At 60.6% G+C, this 22,481-nt stretch overlaps 2 protein-coding genes across 2 annotated transcripts; both read right to left on the bottom strand.

The window, feature by feature from the left end:
* Window positions 1-3,741: 3,741 nt before the first annotated feature.
* On the bottom strand, window positions 3,742-9,664 carry AGPAT1 (1-acylglycerol-3-phosphate O-acyltransferase 1). Its single transcript, XM_054396423.1, has 6 exons — window positions 9,483-9,664; window positions 6,659-6,792; window positions 5,146-5,321; window positions 4,917-5,012; window positions 4,134-4,206; window positions 3,742-3,959 (listed from the first exon to the last, which is right to left on the bottom strand). The coding sequence occupies exons 1-6, from the start codon at window positions 9,662-9,664 to the stop codon at window positions 3,742-3,744; spliced, it is 879 nt and encodes a 292-aa protein (XP_054252398.1).
* A 4,528-nt stretch (window positions 9,665-14,192) lies between these two features.
* PRR29 (proline rich 29) lies at window positions 14,193-21,585 on the bottom strand. Its single transcript, XM_054396424.1, has 6 exons — window positions 21,508-21,585; window positions 20,461-20,578; window positions 16,591-16,724; window positions 14,969-15,144; window positions 14,376-14,446; window positions 14,193-14,224 (listed from the first exon to the last, which is right to left on the bottom strand). The coding sequence occupies exons 1-6, from the start codon at window positions 21,583-21,585 to the stop codon at window positions 14,193-14,195; spliced, it is 609 nt and encodes a 202-aa protein (XP_054252399.1).
* Between the last annotated feature and the right edge of the window lie 896 nt (window positions 21,586-22,481).

Here is a 22,481-nt window from a genome sequence, read left to right on the forward strand (position 1 = left end):
GGATGGCTCTGAGCTGAAGCCAGCCCCTGAGGCAGTGTCACAGTGACCTCTCCATCTGCCTCTGCAGGGAAGGTGATTGCCATGGCTGTGGCCAGGACCTTGCACTCTGGGAACCTCTGTGGCACCCAGGGGCCCACAGTGCTCAGCCAGGGGGAGCTGGACACTGACACCAAAGTGCTGATGGTGCAGGTGAGCAGAGCTTGGGGTGGGCTGGCACTGTGCTACCCCCAGGGCTGCACCCAAAGCAGCCACCCCTGCAGTGGGGCAGAGCAGCTCCCTGTGCCTTGGGCAGCCTGGCTGCTGTCTGTGGGTGCTGCAGGGTGCCCAGAGCCTGTGTGCACGGATGGAGCCTTCCCTTCCCTTCCCTTCCCTTCCCTTCCCTTCCCTTCCCTTCCCTTCCCTTCCCTTCCCTTCCCTTCCCTTCCCTTCTCCCTTCCCTTCCCTTCCCTTCCCTTCCCTTCCCTTCCCTTCCCTTCCCTTCCCTTCCCTTCCCTTCCCTTCCCTTCCCTTCCCTTCCCTTCCCTTCCCTTCCCTTCCCTTCCCTTCCCGGGTGAGGTTGTAGGTTTGAGACCCCTGGCTGTGGGATGTTCAGTTGGTTCCTCTCATTACACCATGCCCAAGGGTGCTCAGCTTGGCACTGGTGGCCTTGAGCTGCTGGTGGGGATGGGCTCCAGGAGGGGCTTTTGTCAGAGGCAGCAGAGGCATTTCTGGGACAGGGCAGGGTGCCTCTGATCCTGGTCTCATAACCACTTTGGGCTTGTTCAGAGCTGGAGAGGAGAAGGCTCCAGGGAGACCTTCTGGTGGCCTCTCAGTGCTTCAAGGGCCCAGCAGAAAGCTGGGGACAGAGTTCTGAGCAGGGCCTGATGTGACAGGACAAGGGGGGATGGTTGGGAAGTGAAAGAGGGAGATTCAGACTGCAGAGAAGGGAGAAGTGAAGGTGGGGAGAGCCTGGCCCAGGCTGCCCAGAGAGCTGGGAGCTGCCCCATGGCTGGCACCACTGCAGGGGAGGTTGTTTGGGGCTGTGAGCAACCTGCTGTGGTTGGGGCTGTCCCTGGGGGCTGCAGGAGGGTTGGACTGGCTGAGCTTTAACTGTCCCTTCCCTTCCATTCCATGATTCTATCCATGCTGTATTCCTGCTTTTAAAGCCTCCAGCATCGAAGTGAAGGAAGACTGCAGCTGCCTGGTGTCCCTCCACCCCCACCCCTGCCATACTCACCAGACACCCACGACCTCCAGGGCTGGCAGCCTCTGCCCATCCCTTGGTCCCCTTCACCTGACCCAGCAGGAGCTTGAGCAACATGGTTGAGAAGAAGACTCTGAGCCCACCGGGGAGTCCTGGTTGCCCTTGAGTTAATGCCACTGCAGCCCCTTGGAGAGGACACCAGGGCAGGTGAGCTGAGCCTGGGCTGGCAAAAAGCCTTGGGAGATGAGTGGAAGCCTGATGGGTGGCCATGGAGAGGGTGCTCAGGGATGCCCTGGGTGCAGCCCTGTCCCTGCCCCCGCTCAACCAGGCTGGCAAACAAAGAAATATCCAAGTGGGCTAAGGGAAGTGGAAGCAGCAAGCTGGTTTTTTTCTTGCAAGAAAGTTTCTTTCTTCAGGCTCTTTCTCACCAGTGCTGACCCAAACTCAGCTGGTCTTGGAGGCTCAGCTCTCCTGTGCCCCTCAGTGATGTGTCCAGAGGGGCTGCATCTTCCCTTCCCTCTGCTGAATAAAGAGCTGCACCCAAACCAGAGAGAACATTCATGGCATGGGCAACAAGGCAGGAGGAGAAACAGCACCACATGGGGTCAGTGCTGCCTGCTCTGGGACAAGGCACTTGGGCTCCTGCTCCCAAGCCACCAGCAGCTGACAAATCCTCTGGGCAGTATTTCCCCTGCAGGCACTGCTCTCAGAGGCAAAGCCCCTCCTGCTCCTGGATCAGCCTCATGCTCCTCATGGCCCCCAACATCCTGTCCTGTGTCCTGAAGGGCTTGGTGTGCTGGTGGCCCCCAGCTGCTCACAGTGAACCTCAGGGAACCCTTGGGGCACTGAGCCATGCCCACACCCTGGGGCAGCAGGAGAAGCTCAGGGCCATGCTCCCTTCAGTCCATGGGGCTGGTGGAGACCAGACTCTCCTGGCCACCAACACCATGTGGGACTCCTTCTGAGGGTTAGGGAGGTGAGCAGAGGATGGTGCCCAGCAGGCATGGGGACAGCAGCCATGGCCACTGAGAGCCCACAGGAAAGAGGACAGAGTCTCTGAATGACAGAACAAGTTGAGTTGGAAGAGACCTTTCAAGCTCATCCAATCCAACCCCCTGCAGCCAGCAGGGACAGCCCCAACCACAGCAGGTTGCTCCCAGCCCCACACAACCTCCCCTGCACTGGTGCCAGCCATGGGGCAGCTCCCAGCTCTCTGCCCAGCCTGGGCCAGGCTCTCCCCACGCTCAGTGTCAAACATTTCTCCCTTCTCTCCACTCTCAATCTCCCTCTTTCACTTCCCAACCATCCCCCCTTGTCCTGTCACCTCAGGCCCTGCTCAAAACTCTGTCCCCAGCTCTCTGCTGGGCCCTTGAAGCACTGAGAGGCCACCAGAAGGTCTCCCTGGAGCCTTCTCCTCTCCAGGCTGCCCAAGCCCAACTCTCTCAGCCTGGCCTCCCAGCAGAGGGCTTCCAGCCCTGCCAGCATTGCTGTGGCCTCCTCTGGCCCTGCTGCACCAGGTCCCTGTCTGTGCTGTGCTGAGGACTCCAGAGCTGCCCCAGCACTGCAGGGAGGTCTCAGCAGAGCACAGCAGAGGAGCAGAATCCCCTCCCTGCCCCTGCTGCCCACACTGCTGGGGCTCAGCCCAGGACAAGGGTAGGGCTGGGCTGGCAGCACTTGGTGCCAGCTCATCTCCAGCTTTTCCCTCACCAGCACCCCAAGCCCTTCTCCACAGGGCTCCTCTCAGACCTAGCCCAGCCCAGTGCAGCCCTCACCCTGCACCATGCTTCTCCCACCACCCAGTTCTGCACCCCCCAGAGAAGCTGTGGTGTCCCTAGGGATGCTCTGGGTGCAGTGATGCAGGACCCTCAGGCAAGGAGGTGGAGCTCCCTCAGCCCCCTCAGCACAGGCAGGACATTGGGCACACACCTCCTGTTTAATCTTGCTGGGCTGTTTAAGCTTGCACCCTTGGCTCACAGTTCACCACCAAGGATGCTCTGCCCACATGGCAACATCCCCTGGACCTCTTGCCCCCTCCCAAGCCACTCACTGCACTCTGGACCCCTCCCCAGGGCTGGCAGCATTGCCAGCTTGCAGAAGCCTCTGGAAGAAGCAACCCAGCAAGCCCATGGGGGAACCTCACCATGAGCCACACCATCAGGGGTGGGAAGTGTTGCCATGAGCCCCCAGCAGAGTCCTGCACTGCTCTGCTTCCCCTGGCACCAGGGCACTGTTACAGGACCACACAGGAGAGTGGAGGTTGGAAGGGACCTCTGGAGACCATCCAGTCCAACCCCCTGCTGAAGCAGGACACCCCCAGCAGGGTGCCCAGGGTCACCATGCCCAGCTGGGGCTGGAATCTGTGCACAGAAGGAGACTCCACAACCCCTCTGGGCAGCCTGCTCCAGGCCTCCAGCACCTTCACAGCAAAGAAGTTTCTCCTCCTGGTCAAGTGGAAGAGGGCAGTGGCAGGTCTGAAGAGCACATCCACAGGGGACAAGGGGAGAGCAGGGCCCAGCTCTGGCTGTGGCACCTCCCTCACATCCCTGAGAGCCTTGGTCCTAACTGCTGGTCCGGGTTGTGCCCTCCTGGCACCGTGGGCTGCCTGTGTCCCTGGCAGCTCCAGCAGCACCACAGTGCTGGTGCCCAGAGCGAGCTGCAGCCATCTCAGCAAGGACATCAGCCATGGCCTGCTGGACCCTCTCTGTCAGCTGGGGCACATCCTGCGGGGTCAGGCCCTGGGTTTCTACCCTGGGCAGGATCTGGATGCTGCACGTCCCTGTGGAGGGAAGGCAAAGGCCAAGGATGCTGTTAGACAAACCCACCAGGAGCGAGGTCTTCTTCCCACCAGCTGCCTCTCCAAGCCTCAGGCATCCCACAAAGAGACCTCCAAGCCCCACGTGCCCACCACCAGCCCTGCCTTCCAGCAAGGGGCTTCTCACCCATCTCTTACCAGAGGTGAATCTCTTCTCCTTCGAGCTGAAGAAGTCCCAGTATGGGGAGATGACCATGGGGAAAATGGGAACCTGCAGGAGATGGGGAGTCAGGAGTGTCCTCCATACAGACCCCCACACCCCACCACCACGGGTGGGACTCCAGCTCCTGCCTCCCCCCAGGCTTCAGCAGGTCCTCGTCCCCTCCCTGGAGCTTGCACAAGCAGGATGCCTGTCCCTGGGGACTGCAGACCCCAAGAGCCCCTCATGTTCCCCATCCCACTGCCCCAAGGTGCAAGCCCACCCCACTCCATCCAGGACACGTGGAGGGGGAGGAAGATGGAGAAGGATGGAGGAGGAAGGTGGAGGAGGACGATGGAGAAGGCGGATGGATGAGGAGGATGGAGAAGGAAGATGGAAGAGGAGGATGGAGGAGGAGGATTAGGGAGGAGGATGGGGGGAAGGATGGGGAAGAAGGGGGGGTAAGGATGGGGAAGAAGGATGGAGAAGGAGGATGGAGAAGGAGGATAAAAAGGATGGAAGAGGAGGGTGGAGGAGGAGGATGGAGAAGGAAGATGGAGGAGGATGGAGAAGGAAGATGGAGGAAGAGGATGGAGGGTGATGGAGGATGATGGAGGAGGAGGATGGAAGACAAGTATGGAGGAGGAGGATGGAAGACAAGGATGGAGGAGGAGGATGGAAGAGGAGGATGGGGGAGAAGGATAGAGGAGAAGGAGGATGGAGGAGGAGGACGGAGGAGGAGGACAGAGGAGGAGGAGGACAGTGGAGGAGGATGTTCTCACCTGAGCCTGCACGGCCAGGTGGAAAGCCCCACGCTTGAAGGGCAGCATGGACCCCTTCTGGTTCCTGGTGCCTTCAGGGAAAATCAAGACTCGGAGCTGCACGGGAGAGACGTGAGCATGGAGCCCGAGCTCCGCACCCCGGGGCCTGCCGTGCCCTTCCTCCCCTCACCCTCACCCTCAGCCCCGCCCCGGCGCTCCCCAGCCGCCCCCTGCCGCCGGTGCCCCTCACGTCGTCCCGCAGCATGGTCCTGGCCGTCCGGGAGATGACGTCGATGGCCTCCGCCCTCCTCTGGCGGTCGATGAAGATGATGCCGCTGAGCCAGCAGGCCCAGCCCACCGTGCCCAGGTACAGCAGCTCCTTCTTGGCGATGGGCACGCAGCGGTCGGGAATCACCTCCACCATGCCTGGAGGGTGGAGAGGAGGGGAAAGGATCTGTCCCCGCCCAAAGGCACCCAGGACCAACCAGGCTGTAGCGACCTGACAGCAGCTTCCACTGCCTCAGCCCTCCTGCTGCAGCCCCAGGCTCCTGTCCCAGCAGCTCTCCTGGCCCGTGCCCACCATGCTGCCCTCTACAAACCCTGGTGCTGGCCTTGCTGGGACCCCCGGGGTGAGCCTGGTCCACCCTTAGAAGCAGAATCTTTCAGGCTGGAAAAGACCTTCAAGGTCATCAAGTCATAGAATCATCACAGAGTCACAGGATGGCTTAGGCTGGAAGGGACCTCAGAGATCACCTGCTCTAACCTCCCTGTCATGGGCAGGGACACCTCTCAGCTAGGCTCAGCTGCTCTAGGTGGGGAACTACTCTGGCTGAGCTGGGAGGACCTGAGGAGCCTCACAGCCAAACATCTGCCCCCCCATCCCCACCACGAGCTGTGCTAGGAAGGTTGGACAGGATGAGCGGAGCCATGGAATGGCTCTGGCTGGAAGGGAGCTGAGAGATCATCTGCTGCACCCTCCATGCCATGGGCAGGGATGCCTCTCAACCAGACCTGGTTGCCCAAGACCTCATCCAATCTGGCCTTGAACGCCTCCAAGGAGGAGGCAGCCACAGCCTCCCTCTGCAGCCTGTTCCAGAGTCTCAGCACCCTTGCACTGCAGAACTTCCTCCTCAGCTCCACTCTAACCCTGCTCTGCCTCAGCTTCAAACCATTCCCCCCTGTCCTGTCTCCAGACACCCTCAGGAAGTCCCTCTGCAGCCTTCCTGTAGGATCCCTTCAGGTATTGGAAGGCAGCTCTAAGGTCCCCCCTGGAGTCTTCTCCTCTCCAGGCTGCACACCCCCAGCTCCCTCAGCCTGGCCTCACAGCAGAGCTGCTCCAGCCCTTGGATCATCTTTGTGGCCTCCTCTGGACTCTCCCCAGCAGCTCTGTGTCCTTCTTCTGCTGGGGACACCAGACCTGGAGGCAGGATTGGAGGTGAGGTCTGAGCAGAACAGAGCCAAGGGACAGAATCTCCTCTCCTGCCCTGCTGCCCACACTCCTCTGGCTGCAGCCCAGCACAGCTGCCTGCTGGCCTGCAGGAGGGCACTTCTCAGCAATCAAAACACCAAACCATTAACCTTCCTCTGCCAAGTCCACCACTAAGCCATATCCCCAGGCACCACATCTCCACAGCTTTTAAACACCTCCAGGGATGGATACTCCACCACCTCCCTGTGCAGCCTGGTCCAACACATGCCAAACTGCAGCACCCTAAAGGCTGCCCAGGCAGTGAGGAGCTCCAACTCCCATCCCTTGCACATACCCAGGAGGTCAAGGGAAGCTTGGTGGTTGCAAACCATCACATAGGGCTCCTTGATGTTCAGGTGCTCAGAGCCCTTCACCTGCATCTTGATGCCATAGATGTGCTTGAGGGGCAGGATTGCAGCACGCAGCAGCCTAGGGCAGGGGAACACATTGGGAGCAGATCAGCAAACACAGGGTTGTGCTCTTTGATGTTTTCCAGCCTTCCACAACCACTCAGGGAGCAAGGTGCAAGCTGGGCCAGGCTAGACCTGGTTCCCCAAGGTGGGTCTGTGTCCAGTTGCAGTGATGCTTGACTCTTCTAAGCACATCTGTGGCTTGCCTAGCTCAGAGCTAACCTTGCAGCCATCCCCAGGGTGAGGCCAACTGCTGGCTCAAGTAACAGAAAGTCTGCACTGGAGCTGCAGCTGAAGAGGAGCAACCAGCACAAGATGGCAGGAGGGAAAAAGGATCAGGGGTTTGATGTCCAGGGATAGTAGGAAAGGAAGATAAGGGATGGGATATCTGCCTGCAGCCATGGTGCAAACCATAGAATCCCAGAATTGTTTGGGGTGGAAGAGACCTTTAAGATGATGGAGTCCAATCCTTAACCCAGCACTGCCAGGGCACCACCAAACCATGGCCCTCAGCACCACATCTCCACAGCTTTGAAACCTCTCCAGGGACAGAGACTCCACCACTGCCCTGGGCAGCCTGGGCCAGGCTCTGACAACCCTTTAGGGGAAGAAATTTTTCCTCACGTCCAACCTAAGCCTCCCCTGGGTCAATTTGAGGATGTTTCCTCTCATCCCATCCCAATCAGGACAACTGCCTCTGGCCAGGTGGACCTCACCCCAGGGCTCCTAACTATGTCCAGAGCTGCATCTGTGTGTGGGGGCTGGAAACCCAGAGACCAGGCTCCAGCCTGCACTGCAGATACCTAAAGCCAGAGGAGCTGGAACACAGCTGAGAGGTGCTGAGGGATGAGCACTGAAGGTGGACATGCAGAGGAACAGTTTTGAGACAGAAAGTTCTTCAGGGATGTGGATTTGGGTACAGACCCAGGCTGCCCAGGATAGTGCTGGGGTCCCCATCCCTGGAGGAGTTAAAAAGATGTTTGGCTGAGGAACTTAGGGCCATGGTCTGACTGTTGTGTGCCAGGAGACTTTGGGTTGAGGTTGGACCTGATGATCTTAAGGTCTTCTCCATCCAGGCCATTCTATGATTCTATGATCTTTAAGGTCCTCCCCAAGCCATTTGATGATGTTTCCAAGGACTCTCCCTGCAGAGCACCCCAAGGGCAGCTTTGTGCTGCAGGGGGAGGGGGAAAAGAGCAGGGAAGAGAAAAGCAACTCAGCTCCATTGAGGAGAGGGAACACCTCCATGGACCTGCAGGGTGGGGAGAGGTGGAGGAGATGAAAAGGAGAACAAGGAAGAGAGGTGTCACCATGCAGGGAGGGTTGGGCAAGAAGGGTAACCCCAGGATGGCAGAGTGATGAAGGGTGATTGATCCTCGGCATGGGAATGTCGACATGGATGGAGGGAGGATGGAGCAATGGGGATTGCAGCAGCCAGAGTGGAGATAAGGCACCGGGAAGCTGTTGGTGATGAAATGGAGCACTGCAACCCACATCAGGAACAGCAACCGTGCCAGGGGCCACACACCTGGCAGCAACCCGTCAGGGGGAGCCCACAGGGGACAAGGCAGGGGACAGTGCCGGCAGCACCAGGTGGGGATGAGAGAAAAGTCTGGGAGGAGAGAGTAGAGGCAGGCACAGAGGGAGAAGGAGGAGTGCCGGGGGTAGGGTCTGCTGGAGCAGCAGCCCAGCCGCTGCCCCTCGGGGGATGCAGCCTTGCAGAGAAGCCAAGCAGCCGTGGCAGTGCCCCGGAGCCAAGCCTTACGACAGGAGGGTGCTGCAAGCCGCAGGCGGTAGGACAAGGCAGGGCAGAGTCAGCCCTGCGCCGCTCCCCTCCTGCCGCCCCGCCGGGAGCCTTCCTGCCGCTGCTCCGAGCGGCTCCCACCGTGTGCCTGTCAGCACAGCACGGCAAGAAGGAGGGGGAGGAGCTCCACAGGGAGCCGATGACCCCCAAACCTCTGCCCACCCTCCTGCCCAGGGCCTGAAATCCAGCAGGAGACTCACGATGGCTCCAGCTGAGCGGATGCCACCGGCTCAGGCATGACATAATTACATCTCCCCTGGAATGCCATCGTGCCCAGGAATCCAGTAACAGGATTGCAGCAGCCTTGGAAGCAGGCAGCCCTTCCTCTGGTGTTGCACAGCGATGCTATCTGGGCTGCTGCCACCCTGCCAGTGTGTGCCATGCCGGGAGGGCACCGTGCCATGAGGCAGCTGATGGCACCAGCACGTCCCAAAGTTCCCTCTGACAAAATGTGATCCTCGGGGCTCCCACTGGGCCCAGCCCTGGCTGCACTGCCAGCAGGCAGCCATGGGTGTGAGTTTGTGCCCTGCTCATGATGGTACCTCTGAGCTCTGCCACCCTCCCACCGTGGCCCTCCCAGGGGGTGACCTCAATGCCATGGTGGTCAGGGATGATCCCCTCTGTGCTACTTCATCCTCCAGTCCTCACCTAGCTGGCCACCCTCACCGTGGTGTAACCTTCCCTGGGCATGACCTCTACCTCACCACAAGATGTAGATGGAGCCTTCCTTGCCACATGGACATGACCACAGCCCTCAGCGTGGCTCCAGGGCTCAACCAGCAGCCAGGACATGGCAGGAGGTGCACCCAGAGCAGCAGAGAGCCACATGGCCACGAGACCACAGGGCATCCTAGCCCAGCCCCAGCCATCTCCACAGCAGAAGCACATCCCCAGGCCATACTCACTTCATGTTCTCCACAGAACGTCCCCGAAGAGCTGCCAAGGGGGACAGGAGGGTGGCCAAGGTGACAATCCAGCAGTTGAAGAAGGCCACCTTGCAGAAGTACTGGACAGTGGCACTGTAGCAGTAAAGCAGCAGGGCCAAGGGGAGGAGGAGCAGCAGCCCATGGAGCAGGACCACCTCCATCGTGCTGCTGTGGGCAGGAGGATGCTGAGGAGCTCAGCTCCTGCTCCTGGGAGCCAGGCAAGTGGCGCAGGGGCCGCTGAGGAGCAGGGCAGGTGACTCAAGTGATCAGCACAGCAGGCTGTGGGCGTGTGGGGCTGGCCCAGGGGCAGGTGCTGTGTGTATCTCACCCTGTACAGAGGTCAGGGCTGGACTGGTGCAAATGGGAGGCAGGCAACCCCACCAGGAGTAGAGAGTGGTGGTGACTCAACACCAGAGACCCTGAGTCACCCAAGGTGTCCCTGCTGCCAAGTGCCCTCCTGCGCTCTCAGAAGCTGTCGCTGTGCCTCTGACTTGATGCAATCAGATCCGTTGCCCACAAAGGTGGCTGTGCTCTGGGCACCTCTCCTGGCCAGAGGGACCCCAGGAAAGGAGGATTTCAGCTGGCAGGGACAGCAGGAGCTGGATCTGCTCCGTGCCCACCAGCCTGGCAAGACTCGTTGCAGATCCCTGTTGGCATGGCGGTGAATGCCCAAGCCTCACCCTGCAGGTGATCAGGTTATTGGAAATCATCCCCCTGCTGCTCCCTGCCAGGCTTGTGCTGCTCCCCAGATCCTTCTCCCCACACTTGGGGCTGCAGGAGTCCCTTTGGCCTTCCTCATCCAAAGCCCGACATCCATAAGGATAAGGGAGATCTTCTGGCTCTCCCTGGGAGGAAGTCATCATGAGGTGAGTGCTACAAGCTCTGCACCATGAGGGTGATAGAACACTACAGGGAGGTAGTTGAGGCCTCATCCCTGGAGATATTCGAGGTGAGGCTCAACAGGGCTCTGGGCAGCCTGATCTAGTGGAGGATGCTTGACTCCCTTGCTTGACTACAGGGAGGTTGGACTGGATGAGCTTCGGAGGTCCCTTCCAACCCAACCCATTCCAGGACTCTATGCTAGAACAAAAGAGCCTCAAGGTGCTCCAGGAGAGGTTTAGATTAGTTTTTTTTCACTGGAAGGGTGGTCAGGCACTGGACCAGGCTGCCCAGGGAGGTGGTGGAGCCACCACCCCTGGAGGTGTCCAAAAGCTGTGCAGATGTGGTGCCTGGGGACGTGGCTTCGTGGTGGACTTGGCAGAGCAGGGGCAGTGGTTGGACTCAGTCGTCTTGAAGGTATGCTCACCACCAAGGTCCAAGCCATGCCAGCAGGCTGTGGGCCCTGTGCCCCCCCTGGGCTGCAGGAGATGCCAGCCCTGGGCTGCAGGAGATGCCAGCCCTCGCCCCAGCTGGCAGGCAGGGCTGGTTGCGTTAGGTGTTTACCAGGCTGCAATTAGCAGAGGGCTGTAATTAGCCTCCCCTTCCGCTCCCAGCAGCCAGGGCTGCCCCAGGAGAGCTCTCCTCTGACTGCTCAAACCCAGTGCCTGGCACAGTGAAGCCATCCCTGGCCTGCTTTCAGCATCTGCCAGTTCAAGCTGTTCCACATCCCAGGCTCTGCCAGGGACAGCCAGAGCCATCAGCTTGGCTCTGACCCTTGGGGCAGCAGCCTGTGAGCAGAGAGTTCCCCTGGTGCCTTCCCATGCCAGCCCTGCCAGGGCTCTGGGGCAAACGGGGCCCACTCTGCCTGCCTGGGCTGAGGCAGATCCCAGCAGCTCCGTGCCTCATCTGGCAGCACCCAGCTGCAGCACAACCACCTTCAGCATCAGTCAGTAGGTCAGAGAGGTTCTCCTCCCTCTCTCCTCTGCCCTGCTGAGGCCACATCTGGAATATTGTGTCCAGTTTTGGGCCCCTCATTTCAAGAAGGACCTCAGGGAACTGCTTGAGAGAGTCCAGCACAGAGCCACAAAAATGCTGAAGGCAGTGGAACATCTTCCTTAGGAGGAGAACCTGAGGGAGCTGAGGGCTCTGGAGCTTGGAGGAGCCTGAGAGGTGACCTCATTGATGGTGATAAAGATGTGCAGGGGGAGTGCCCAGAGGCTGGAGCCAGGCTCTGCTGGGTAATGCCCAATGCCAGCACAAGGGGCAGTGGTGGAAGCTGAGGCATAGGAAGTTGCATGGAAACAGGAGGAAGAATTTTTTCCCTGTGAGGGTGACAGAGCCCTGAAGCAGGCTGTCCAGGGGGGTTGTGGAGTCTCCCTCTGGAAATATTCAGGACCTGCCTGGATGAGTTCCTGTGTGACCTGCTCGAGGTGCTCCTGCTCTGGCAGGGGGCTTGGACTGGCTGAGCTCTTGAGGTCCCTTCCAGCCCCTAACATTCTGTGGTTCTCTGTTCTCCCCTGGTGCCTTCCCCTACATGCCCAGAGCTGCTCCTTCCACCCACACCTTCTCCCTATCTGACGTGGGTGCAGGCAGATGCCTTTGGGCTCCTGGATGCATGATGCTGCTCATGACTGCAGCTAAAGGGTACCAGCAGGAGCCAAGGGTTGCTTCCACCAGGGGTGTTGCAATCCCCTCATTATTCTCATTATCCCCTCCCATTCCCCTCATTATTCTCATATTCAAACTCAGATTGGGTCATATCTCCAGCCCACCCTTCCTGTCCACCCCATCCTCAGGTGACTCCTCTACTCCTTCTTCCCTTTTCTGTCTCTGCAGATGAGGAAACCTTTGTGAACCAGGCTGGTTCCTCCTCCAACCCAGCCCAGCTTTGGGATGTTCTTCTTCCCTTCTCTGCCTGGCCACTCCCCCAGCCCCTGGTGGTGCCCCCAGCTTCTGGTGGTGCTCCCAGCCCCTGGTGGTGCCCCCAGCCTCTGGTGGTGCTCCCAGCCCCTGGTGGTGCCCCCAGCTTCTGGTGGTGCTCCCAGCCCCTGGTGGTGCCCCCAGCCTCTGGTGGTGCTCCCAGCCCCTGGTGGTGCCCCCAGCTTCTGGTGGTGCTCCCAGCCCCTGGTGGTGCCCCCAGCCTCTGGTGGTGCTCCCAGCCCCTGGTGGTGCCCCCAGCCCCTGGTGGTGCCCCCAGCCTCTGGTGGTGCTCCCAGCCCCTGGTGGTGCTCCCAGCCCCTGGTGGTGCCCCCAGCTTCTGGTGGTGCTCCCAGCCTCTGGTGGTGCTCCCAGCCCCTGCTGGTGCCCCCAGCCCCTGGTGGTGCCCCCAGCTTCTGGTGGTGCTCCCAGCTTCTGGTGGTGCTCCCAGCCCCTGCTGGTGCCCCAGCTGGAGATGTGCCTTCATACCACAACCCAGCAACTCTCTTCTTTTGCTCCACGTTGTGGAGCAGCTTCTCCAGCTTCAGCAGCAACCAGGCTGAGCAGAAGATCTGCCTGTGCCAAGGCAGCACAGCTCAGGGCAGGGCTTGGGGAGGAGCCTCCTTTCCACTGGGGCTCCAGGAGAGGCACAGGAGAGTCACAGAGTCAGAGAGTCACAGAATGGCTCAGGCTGGAAGGGACCTCAGAGCTCATCTCCTCCAACCTTCCCACCATGGGCAGGGACACCTCCCCCCAGCCCAGCTTGCTCAAGGCCTCATCCAGCCTGGCCTTGAACACCTCTAGGGAGGGGACAGCCACAAAGTCACCTTCAAGGTGTCTCTACAGCTTCCAGAACCTTCCAGACCCAATGCCAGTTTACAACTTCCTTGCCTTCCAGACCCAAATCCCAGGAGAAGCAACCCACGTGCCCTGCAGCTCTGGCAGTCCTCGTGCCCAGCTGGGGGCAGAAGGAAGGGGATTGAAGGTGCCACTGCCTGGGCACCAGCTTGCTGCATGCTTTGAGCTCCCCATGACCACCAGCCCTGAAGCTGGGCTGTAGCCCCACCTTGGGGGCAGAGCAGGGCCCCCCAAGAGGGACTGTGGGGGTAGCAGAGGCAAGGAGCAGCTTCCAGCACCCAAAACACTTCTGCCCCCACTTCCCCCTCCTTCCTGGTGAGCAGAGGGGACACTGAGGTGGCTCTTCCCAAGCTGCTGCCCCAACCTCATCCCCACCAGGGCCAGATCCAGCTCTCCCCCATGCTGTGCTCAGCCAGGAACACCTCAGCACCAACCGCCAGCACCTCCCTGTATTGCCCCAGCACTCCCCCTCCCCAGTTTGCAGAGAGCCCTGACCTCAGGCAGGAAGCCAGGAGCCCGGCTAATTAGAGCTGCTTAATTAGTGACAGCAGGGCCCTTAACAAAGCAAATTAATTACAAGCACCAGTGCTGCCTGGAGAGCTGCAAGGGGACTGAAAGAAGCTCAGGGCCACCTGGGCTGGCGTTTGCTCATCGTGTCCCTTCCACCCACCCAGCCAGCCTTGGCAGGGGGGAGGGGGCAAAGCACAGCTCGTGCTGCTCCTGTGTCCTCATGGCTTGGCACAGAGGTGGTGCCCACACTGCTGGAGAGCCATCTGCAGAGCGTGGAGGGGCCTTGGGGAGGGGTCATGTTGGCATCTGGGCCAAGCTTGGTGGCATCCAGAGGTGTGGGGGTGGCTGGTGGGGAGGAAGGCAAAGTGCCCAGCAAAATGCACTTTTGTGCATTTTGCTGGGCACTTTGCCTTCCTCCCCACCAGCCACCCCCCACAGCCATGAGGAGCATGGCCCAGCACCTGCAGGATCTTCTGGGTTGAGGGTTGGGATGGGCAGGAGAAGCCATCCTGGCAAGCATGGAGCTCACAGCCTCTCCTCCATCATGTCGTAGTACTCTGCGGAGAGGGGACAGAAGACCCCAAAGTAAAGAGGACCTGGGAGATATCCAAGCCCCGGGGGGGTGGAGGGAGTGGGAAAAGCTCAGCCTTAGACCTGGTTGAGGGCAAGAGGTCCTCCTTGAAGGGCATGAGGAGGGCATGGCCTTACCTGCTGCTGGTAAGACGCTGGGTCCCACGGTGCCCGTGGCGCTGGGGGGGGGAGGAGGGGGCACTGCATGGCTGGAGAGGGGCAAGGGCAGGAGTTAAGTGGCAGGCTGGCATTGCCCCTCGTGGCCCAGCTTGTCCTGTAGCACCAAGGCCCACAGGGACATGCAGGCAGTCATAGAGTCATAAAAGCATTCAGGTTGGCAAAGGCCTCGGAGATCAGCATCAACCCAACCCCACCATGGCCACCAAGTGCCATGGCCACAGCTTTCCTCAACACCTCCAAGGATGGGGACTCCACCACCTGCCTGGGCAGCCTGTGCCAATCCCTGAGCACTCTTGCAGTAAGGAAATTGTTCCTCATGTCCAACCTGATCCTCCCCTGGGGCAGCTTGAGGCCATTTCCTCTTGTCCTGTCTCTTTTTCCCTGGGGGAAAAGCCCAACCCCCACCTGGCTCCAACCTTTCAGGGAGCTGTAGAGAGCAAGGAGCTCTCCCCTCAGCTTCCTTTTCTGCAGACTGAGCACCTCCAGGTCCCTCAGCTGCTGCTCCCCAGCCCTGTTCTCCAGACCCCTTCAGGAGCTCTCTCCTTACTCACCTCTGCCCATCCTCAGCTGCTGCCCCTGTGCCCAGGTACCGCACAGCTGCTGCTCTCTCACCCTGTGCTGGGACCAGCCAGGGCAGGGCAGGAGCAGGCCCGGGGCAGGGGATGTAGTGATGGTGGAAAACCACAGCCTCCTCTTCCTCCTGGCTCTGCAAAGGCACTGCCATCACCTGCAGGGAGGAACAAAGGGCAGGGCTGTGCCAGGCCCCTTTTGGCAGCCACCTCCCTGGGGCACTGCTCCCCAAAGCACCAAGGAGACAGTTCCCGTGGAGCCACCCTTGGCTGTGATGCCACCAGCACTGCCTGGCCCTCCCAGGGTCCTGCTGGGTGGGCTCCTACCCACACAGAGCCCCCACCTTCAGCCAGGGTGGGAACCCAGCTGCTGGGGACATGGGGAGGTGGCAGTGCCACAGGTGGGACCTCAAAGTGCTGCTGGGAGGGAGTCCCTTTGAGCCAGCTGTAGAGATGCTCTGGGCAGGGTCCAGTCTTGGCCAGCCTGGTGGACTGGTGGGCACTGGGTGGGCAGCATAGGAGGGTGCATGCCTGGGGATCCCCAGCTGGCAGCTGCCCACAGCCCAGCTCCTGCCTCACCAAGAAAGCAGCAACGGTTCCTCCCAGGGGGGTGAAATGTGGGACGTGAGTGGTGTTGAGGATGGGGTTATAGGGGAGCCCTGGCAGTGCCACCCTAGCAGTGCCACCCTGCCCGAGGAGCAGAGCTCAGCCCAGTGCAGCAGCTGGCAGGGAGGGTCCTGCCTCTTCCCCTCTCCCAAGCAGCCTGGATGTGACCTGTACTGGTGGAACTGGGCAGTCAAACCAACACAAGGAGCCCCAAAACCCCAAGGGGCTGCAGAGCCTGGACTGAGGCCACCCAACTGCTGTGCCCAGAAGAGTCCCACTCTGTGCCAAGGAGGGGAACAGACATAGAACGGCCTGGCTGGAAAGGATCATCAGGTCCAACCAGAACCAACCTCTCCCTGGACACAGCTGTTGGACCATGGCCCTGAGCTCCTCATCCAGACAGCTCTGAAACCCCTCCAGAGATGGGGACTCCAGCAGTGCCCTGGGCAGCCTGGGCCAGTGCCTGCTGACCCTTTTGGGGAAGAAATTGTTCCTCATGTCCAATCTAAACCCTTCCTGGAGCAGCTTGAGGCCATTTCCTCTTGTCCTATAACTTGTTCTGTGGGAGAAGAGCCCAACCCCCACCTCACTGCAGCCTCCCTTCAGGGAGCTGCAGAGGGCAATGAGGGCTCCCCTCAGCCTCCTCTTCTCCAGGCTGAACACCCCCAGCTGTAGAATCATGGAATGGTCTGGGTTGGAAGGGACCTCCAAAGGTCATGCAGTCCAACCCCCCCTGCACTCAGCAGGGACATCCTCATCAACACCAGGCTGCACCTTGGATGTCTCCAGGGATGGGGCCACAACCACCTCCCTGGGCAACCTCTTCCAGTGTTCCCTCAGCTGCTCCTCACAGGACCCCTCAGCAGCCTCACTGCCCTTCTCTGGACACACTGCAGCCCCTCACTGTCCCCACTCCCCTGAGCAGCTCTGGAAAGGTCCCTCTGCCCACCTCCTTGGCCCTGTGGTGCCTGTGCCCATCCCTTGTCCCTGCCCCTCACCTGGGCAGCAGCTGGGGCTGGCCCGAGCCCACAGGAGGTCAGGGTGGCCACAGCCAGGCTGTTCATCACCACCTGGTGCATCTGGGAGTTCTGAATCATCATCAGCTCCAGCAGATCTGCCAGAGAGTGAGGGGCTCTGTGTCACAGAGGGGTCAGAGCAAGGCCAGGAGGGTCACAGAATGGGTTGGGGTGGGAGGGACCCTCAAGCTCATCCAGCCCCAACCCCCCCTGCCACGGGCAGGGACACCTCCCACCAGCCCAGGCTGCTCAAGGCCTCATCCAGCCTGGTCTTAAACACTTCCAGGGCTGAGCTCCTGGGATGGGGTGGCACCAAGGCTTGTCCCTGTGCCCAAGCAGTAGGAGCCAAGCCAGGCTGCCCCCTCCCCAGTGTGGGAGGCCCCATGTGGCATTTAAAAATTCTCTTGCTTGGCTAAAGCTTCCCAATGGCCACCCTGCAGCCTTTTCTCCTTCACAAATGTGATGAAACATCTGCTCTGGCTTGCTGAAGGCTGCTCACAAAAGGTGATTAGTGGGGCTGGAGGCATCAGACTTTCCACCCATGTGGAGGAGAATGGCTCTGCCCCTGGCAGCGCTCAGCAGCTTGGCAAAGCCTCTGCCTTGATGTCCTGGGGGGGGGGTCAGCACAGGGAGAGCACCCCAGGGTCAGCTCTGCTCTGCACCACCCCCCACACGAGGCAGCTCAGATCACAGAATGCATCAGGTTGGAAGGGACCCTCCAAGGGCATCTTCTCCAACCCCCCTGCAGGCAGCAGGGACAGCTCCAACTAGAGCAGGCTGCCCAGGGACACATCAGGGTTGATCCTGAATATGTCCAGGGATGGAGCCTCCACCACCTCCCTGGGCAGCCTGTTCCAGTGTCTCCCCAGCCTCACTGGGCAGAACTCCCTCCTGCTGGCCAACCCAAACCTGCCCTGCTCCAGTTCCAAACCACTGCCTCTTGCCCTATCACCCCAAGCCCTTCTGAGCAGTCCCTCCCCAGCCTGCCTGTGGGTCCCCTTCAATACTGAACCCCCTAAGGAGGCAGGAGCCTGGGCTGGACCATGGGGGCTGATCCTATCTCCATTCCCAGGAGCTGGGGCCAGGAGAGGGGCACAGAATCACAAACTGCTTTGGGCTGGAAGGGACCTCTCGAGGTCACCTGGTCCAACCCTCTGCACTCAGCAGGGACATCTTTAGATCAAGGCTGCTCAGTGGCCCTGCAGCCCCTGCCTGGTCCACATGAGGAGCTGGGACCCAAGTGGCTGTGCAGGTACCAGCTAGCTGCCCACTGCCCTTGGCTGGGTGCCCAGGCTGCAGGCTGGCTGCTGAGGGGAGGCCAGCTCCAGAGGCTCTGCCTCCCCATTAAAACATCTCCAATGCCTGCAAAATGCCTGCAAAACGCCTGCAAACCTGCTGGAGGTGGCATCTCAGACACCTCTGAGATCCCACTGGCTTTGGGCATGGGATCTGGGAGCCCCTGCTAGCTGCAGCCTGGGTGAGAAAGGGTTTGGGCACCCCTGTGCCACATCCCCAAACCCTTCCATGGCTGCAGGGACTCAGAGATTGCATCAGGTTGGAAGGGAGCCTCCCAGGTCACCTCTCCAAGCCCCCTGCACTCAGCAGGGACAGCTCCAGCTAGAGCAGGCTGCCCAGGGCAAGGCTGAGGGATGGGCTCCCAGGGCAGCTCCAGGGAGGAGCATCACAGCAGGAGCTGGGAGCTGGTCAGAGCTGGAGCTGTGAGGAGGGATGGAGCCAGCAGCCAGGCATTGAACCGGGAGGGGAAACCACACAAAGGGCTGGCAGCTCCTAATGGATCCCTCCCATCCTGCTGGAAAAGCAGCCAGCCCCCAGGGCAGGGCTGCCAGGGGCAGGGCTGGGGTCTCTGCTTTCCACAGCAGTCCTCAGAGGGACTTTGCCTCCTTCTGCTTTTAAGGGCAGCTCCACCTTCTCATGGAATGCATCAGGATGGAAGGCACCTCAAAGAGCATCCAGCTCCAACCCCCTGCCATGGGCAGGGACACCTCCCCCCAGCCCAGCTTGCTCAAGGCCTCATCCAGCCTGGCCTTGAACACCTCCAGGGAGGGGACAGCCACAGCCTCCCTGGGCAACCTGTGCCAGTGTCTCCCCACCCTCACCCTAAAGAATTTCTCCTCCATCTCTACTCTCAATCTCCCCTCTCCCAGCTCAAAGCCATTGTCCTCATCCTGTCACTCCCAGTCCTTGTCCAAAGTCCCTCCCCAGCTCTCCTGGAGCCCTTCAGGTACTGGAAGGCTGCTCTGAGGTCTCCCTGGAGTCTTCTCTTCCCCAGCCCCAACTCTTCCAACCTGTCCCCACAGGAGAGGTTCTCCAGCCCTCTGATCGTCTTCCTGGCCTCCTCTGGACCCTCTCCAGCAGCTCCATGTCCTTCCTTTTTCCTTTCCCCACTTTCCCAACTCTTCACATCTTTGCCCATGGCATCCCCAAGGACCACAAAACCCCTTCTCCTCTCCCCCCCCCCCCCCCCCCCAGTCTCTGCTGTCTGCTCCCCCAGCTCTGATTGCTGGGTCCCAGGTTGCACAAGGTTGGGTGAAGCCCTACAGCCAAGACTTCAATCTTGCTGCACTTCCCATGGGCTCTGGGGCTGGCATCTGTCCCTCTCTGGTCCGACCAAGGAGCCCTGGAGAGGCTCCCTGCACCCCCATGGGAGGAGACTTTGGAGAAGAGAGAGAGGTGGAAGGCAAAAACCAGCCCAAAATTGTTCCCTGGGAGCATCCTGGGGTGGCCAAGCCAGCCCAGACTTGAATGTTGGGAAAACCACCAAAACTGGGACCCTGTGGGACAGAGCAGCAGTGGAGGCACAGTGTGGCCAGTCCTGCCAGGCTGGGGAGGGTGGGCACAGCTTCCCCCAGCAGGTTTGCTGATGACACCAAGCTGTGTGGTGCAGCAGACAGCTGGAGGGAAGGGATCCATCCAGAGTGAGCTGGACAGGCTGCAGAGCTGGGCACAAGCCAACCTCAGGAGGTTCAACAAGACCAAGGGCAAGGTCCTGCAGCTGGGTGGAGGCAATCCCAAGCACAAATCCAGGCTGGGCAGGGACTGGCTGGAAAGCAGCCCTGAGGAGAGGGACTTGGGGGTGCTGGGGGATGAGAAGCTCACCAGGAGCCAGCAGTGAGCACTTGCAGCCCAGAGAGCCAAGCAGAGCCTGGGCTGCATCAGGAGAAGTGTGGCCAGCAGGGCCAGGGAGGGGATTCTCCCCCTCTGCTCCACTCTGCTGAGACCCCACCTGGAGTACTGCATCCAGTTCTGGAGCCTCTGTTCCAAGAGGGACATGGACATGCTGGAAGGTGTCCAGAGAAGGGCCACCAGGATGAGCAGAGGGCTGGAGCTGCTCTGCTGTGAGGACAGACTGAGAGAGTTGGGGCTGTTCAGTCTGGAGAAGAGAAGGCTTCAAGGTGACCTTCTTGTGGCCTTCCAGGATCTGAAGGGGGCTCCAAGAAAGCTGGGGAGGGACTTTTTAGGCTATCAGGGAGTGATAGGACTGGGGGCATGGAATAAAGCTGGAAGTGGGGAGATTCAGACTGGATGTGAGGAGAAAGTTCTTCCCCATGAGAGTGGTGAGAGCCTGGAATGGGTTGTGCAGGGAGGTGGTTGAGGCTCCATCCCTGGAGGTGTTTGCAGCCAGGCTGGATGAGGCTCTGGCCAGCCTGCTGTAGTGTGAGGTGTCCCTGCCCATGGCAGGGGGGTTGGGACTGGCTGAGCCTTGTGGTCCCTTCCAGCCTTGACTGATTCTATGATTCTATGATTCCCCCTGCCTCCCTCTCCCTGGAGAGGCTGGAAGAGGAGCAGAGGATGGAGCTGAGCGTTGGCCTCTCCCAGGGGTACCTCACTCACCTCCCCGGATGGGCGGGGGGCCGGCAGGGGGGGGCAGGGGCCCGGGAAGCTGCTGGAGGATGATCAGCGGCTGCTGGGACACCGGGACAGCTCCATGGGGACAGCACCGGGACCCGGGCTGAAAGGCAGGAGGGGAAGGAAAGCCCCTGGGGTCTCCCACTCGAGTGTCCTGTTCGTGGGGCAGGAGGACAGGGCACAGGAGATGGTGGCAGAGAGGAGAGGGGACAGGAGATGGTGGCAGGGAGGAGAGGGGACAGGAGCTGGTGGCAGAGAGGAGAGGGGACAGGAGCTGGTGGCAGGGAGGAGAGGGGACAGGAGATGATGGCAGGGAGGAGAGGGGACAGGAGCTGGTGGCAGGGAGGAGAGGGGACAGGAGATGATGGCAGGGAGGAGAGGGGACAGGAGATGATGGCAGGGAGGAGAGGGGACAGGAGATGGTGGCAGAGAGGAGAGGGGACAGGAGCTAATGGCAGAGAGGAGAGGGGACAGGAGATGATGGCAGAGAGGAGAGGGGACAGGAGATGGTGGCAGAGAGGAGAGGGGACAGGAGATGATGGCAGGGAGGAGAGGGGACAGGAGCTGGTGGCAGAGAGGAGAGGGGACAGGAGATGATGGCAGGGAGGAGAGGGGACAGGAGATGATGGCAGAGAGGAGAGGGGACAGGAGCTGGTGGCAGATTGAGAATGACCCCGGGGGGAGCAGGGCTGAGGGCCTCAGGGCAGGGTGGGCTTGCCCCAAGCCCTCTCTTTCCAGGGGTGCAGCCCTGAGGCAGGATGTGTTGCACACCTGGCAGGTCCCCACCCCTGGGCACATGGCCCTGTGCAGAAGTGCCCACCCCAGGGACCCAGGCTCTGCAGGGAGGCATCTGCAAAGAGCAGCACTGCTGCCCCCAGACCTTCCTTCCCCCCCCGACCCCCACCCCAGCTCCTCTTCCCCCCCCCGACCCCCACCCCAGCTCCTCTTCCCCACCCCTTCCTGTTTTCCCCATCCAGCCCCTGGGAGCCCTGCCCATCCCATAGAACTCCAGAGCTGCTCTCTAGGGCTTACCTCCTGTGGGCTGAAGCAGGGCCCTGCTGGGGTGTCCCTGCAGCCCCCAAGTGTGCCCCTCCCTGTGCCCAGCTCCATGGCAGGGGCAGGCAGCAGCGAAGGGCAGGCAGAGCCTGCAGCAGGGCTGGTTGCTATGGCTGCTGGGGCTCAACAAACCCTCCCTGAAGGTTTGCCCAGCAGAGAAACATTCCTGGACTGGTTTTCCCTGTGGAATATCCCCAGGATAAGCTCCCCACTGCAAAAGGCTGGGGGGCAGGGGTGGTTTGTGTGTGTGTGTGTCCATGCCCCCCACCCCCAATGGCACTCTGAGCCTGCAGATCAACCTGCCCTGCAGGGAGGGGAGCTGGGGGCAGGGGGCTGCAGGTTTATCCAAGCCCTGCTACTGGTCCCCTTTGCAGGGGAGGTCTGGTCCCAGCGCTGCTCAGCTCCAGTGGCTTAGCAGCAGTGGTGGTTTGGGGAGCTCCAGGGGAGTGCTTGGTGTTGATGATCTCAAAGGTCTCCTCCAAGCTCAGCAGTTCCATGGTTCTGTGATCCACCTGACAGCTGTGGGAGCTTTCCTAAAATCCCAGGCCCCCTGTGGGCTCCACAGGTCCAATCCATCGTGGCTGGTGGGATGTGGATCTGCTCCAGCCCCACAGCTTGAGCTCTTGGAGCCTCTCTTTCCCAGTTTCTGGAGCTGAGCTGGGAGATACTGAGCCCAGACACAGCAGAGCAGAGCAAGGGTGAGCTGAGGGCTCACAGAGTCATGGAATGGGTTGGGTTGGAAGGGACCTTCAAGATCCATTCCAAGCCCCTGCCATGGGCAGGGACACCTCCCCCCAGCCCAGCTTGCTCAGGGCCTCATCCAGCCTGGCCTTGAACCCCTCCAGGGAGGGGACAGCCACAGCCTCCCTGGGCAACCTGTGCCAGTCTCTCTCCACCCTCACTCTCAACAATTTCTCCCTCATCTCCAGCCTCAGTCTCCCCTCTCCCAG

This window comes from Indicator indicator, chromosome 37, assembly GCF_027791375.1.
Source record: "Indicator indicator isolate 239-I01 chromosome 37, UM_Iind_1.1, whole genome shotgun sequence".
Classification (NCBI taxonomy): Eukaryota; Metazoa; Chordata; class Aves; order Piciformes; family Indicatoridae; genus Indicator; species Indicator indicator.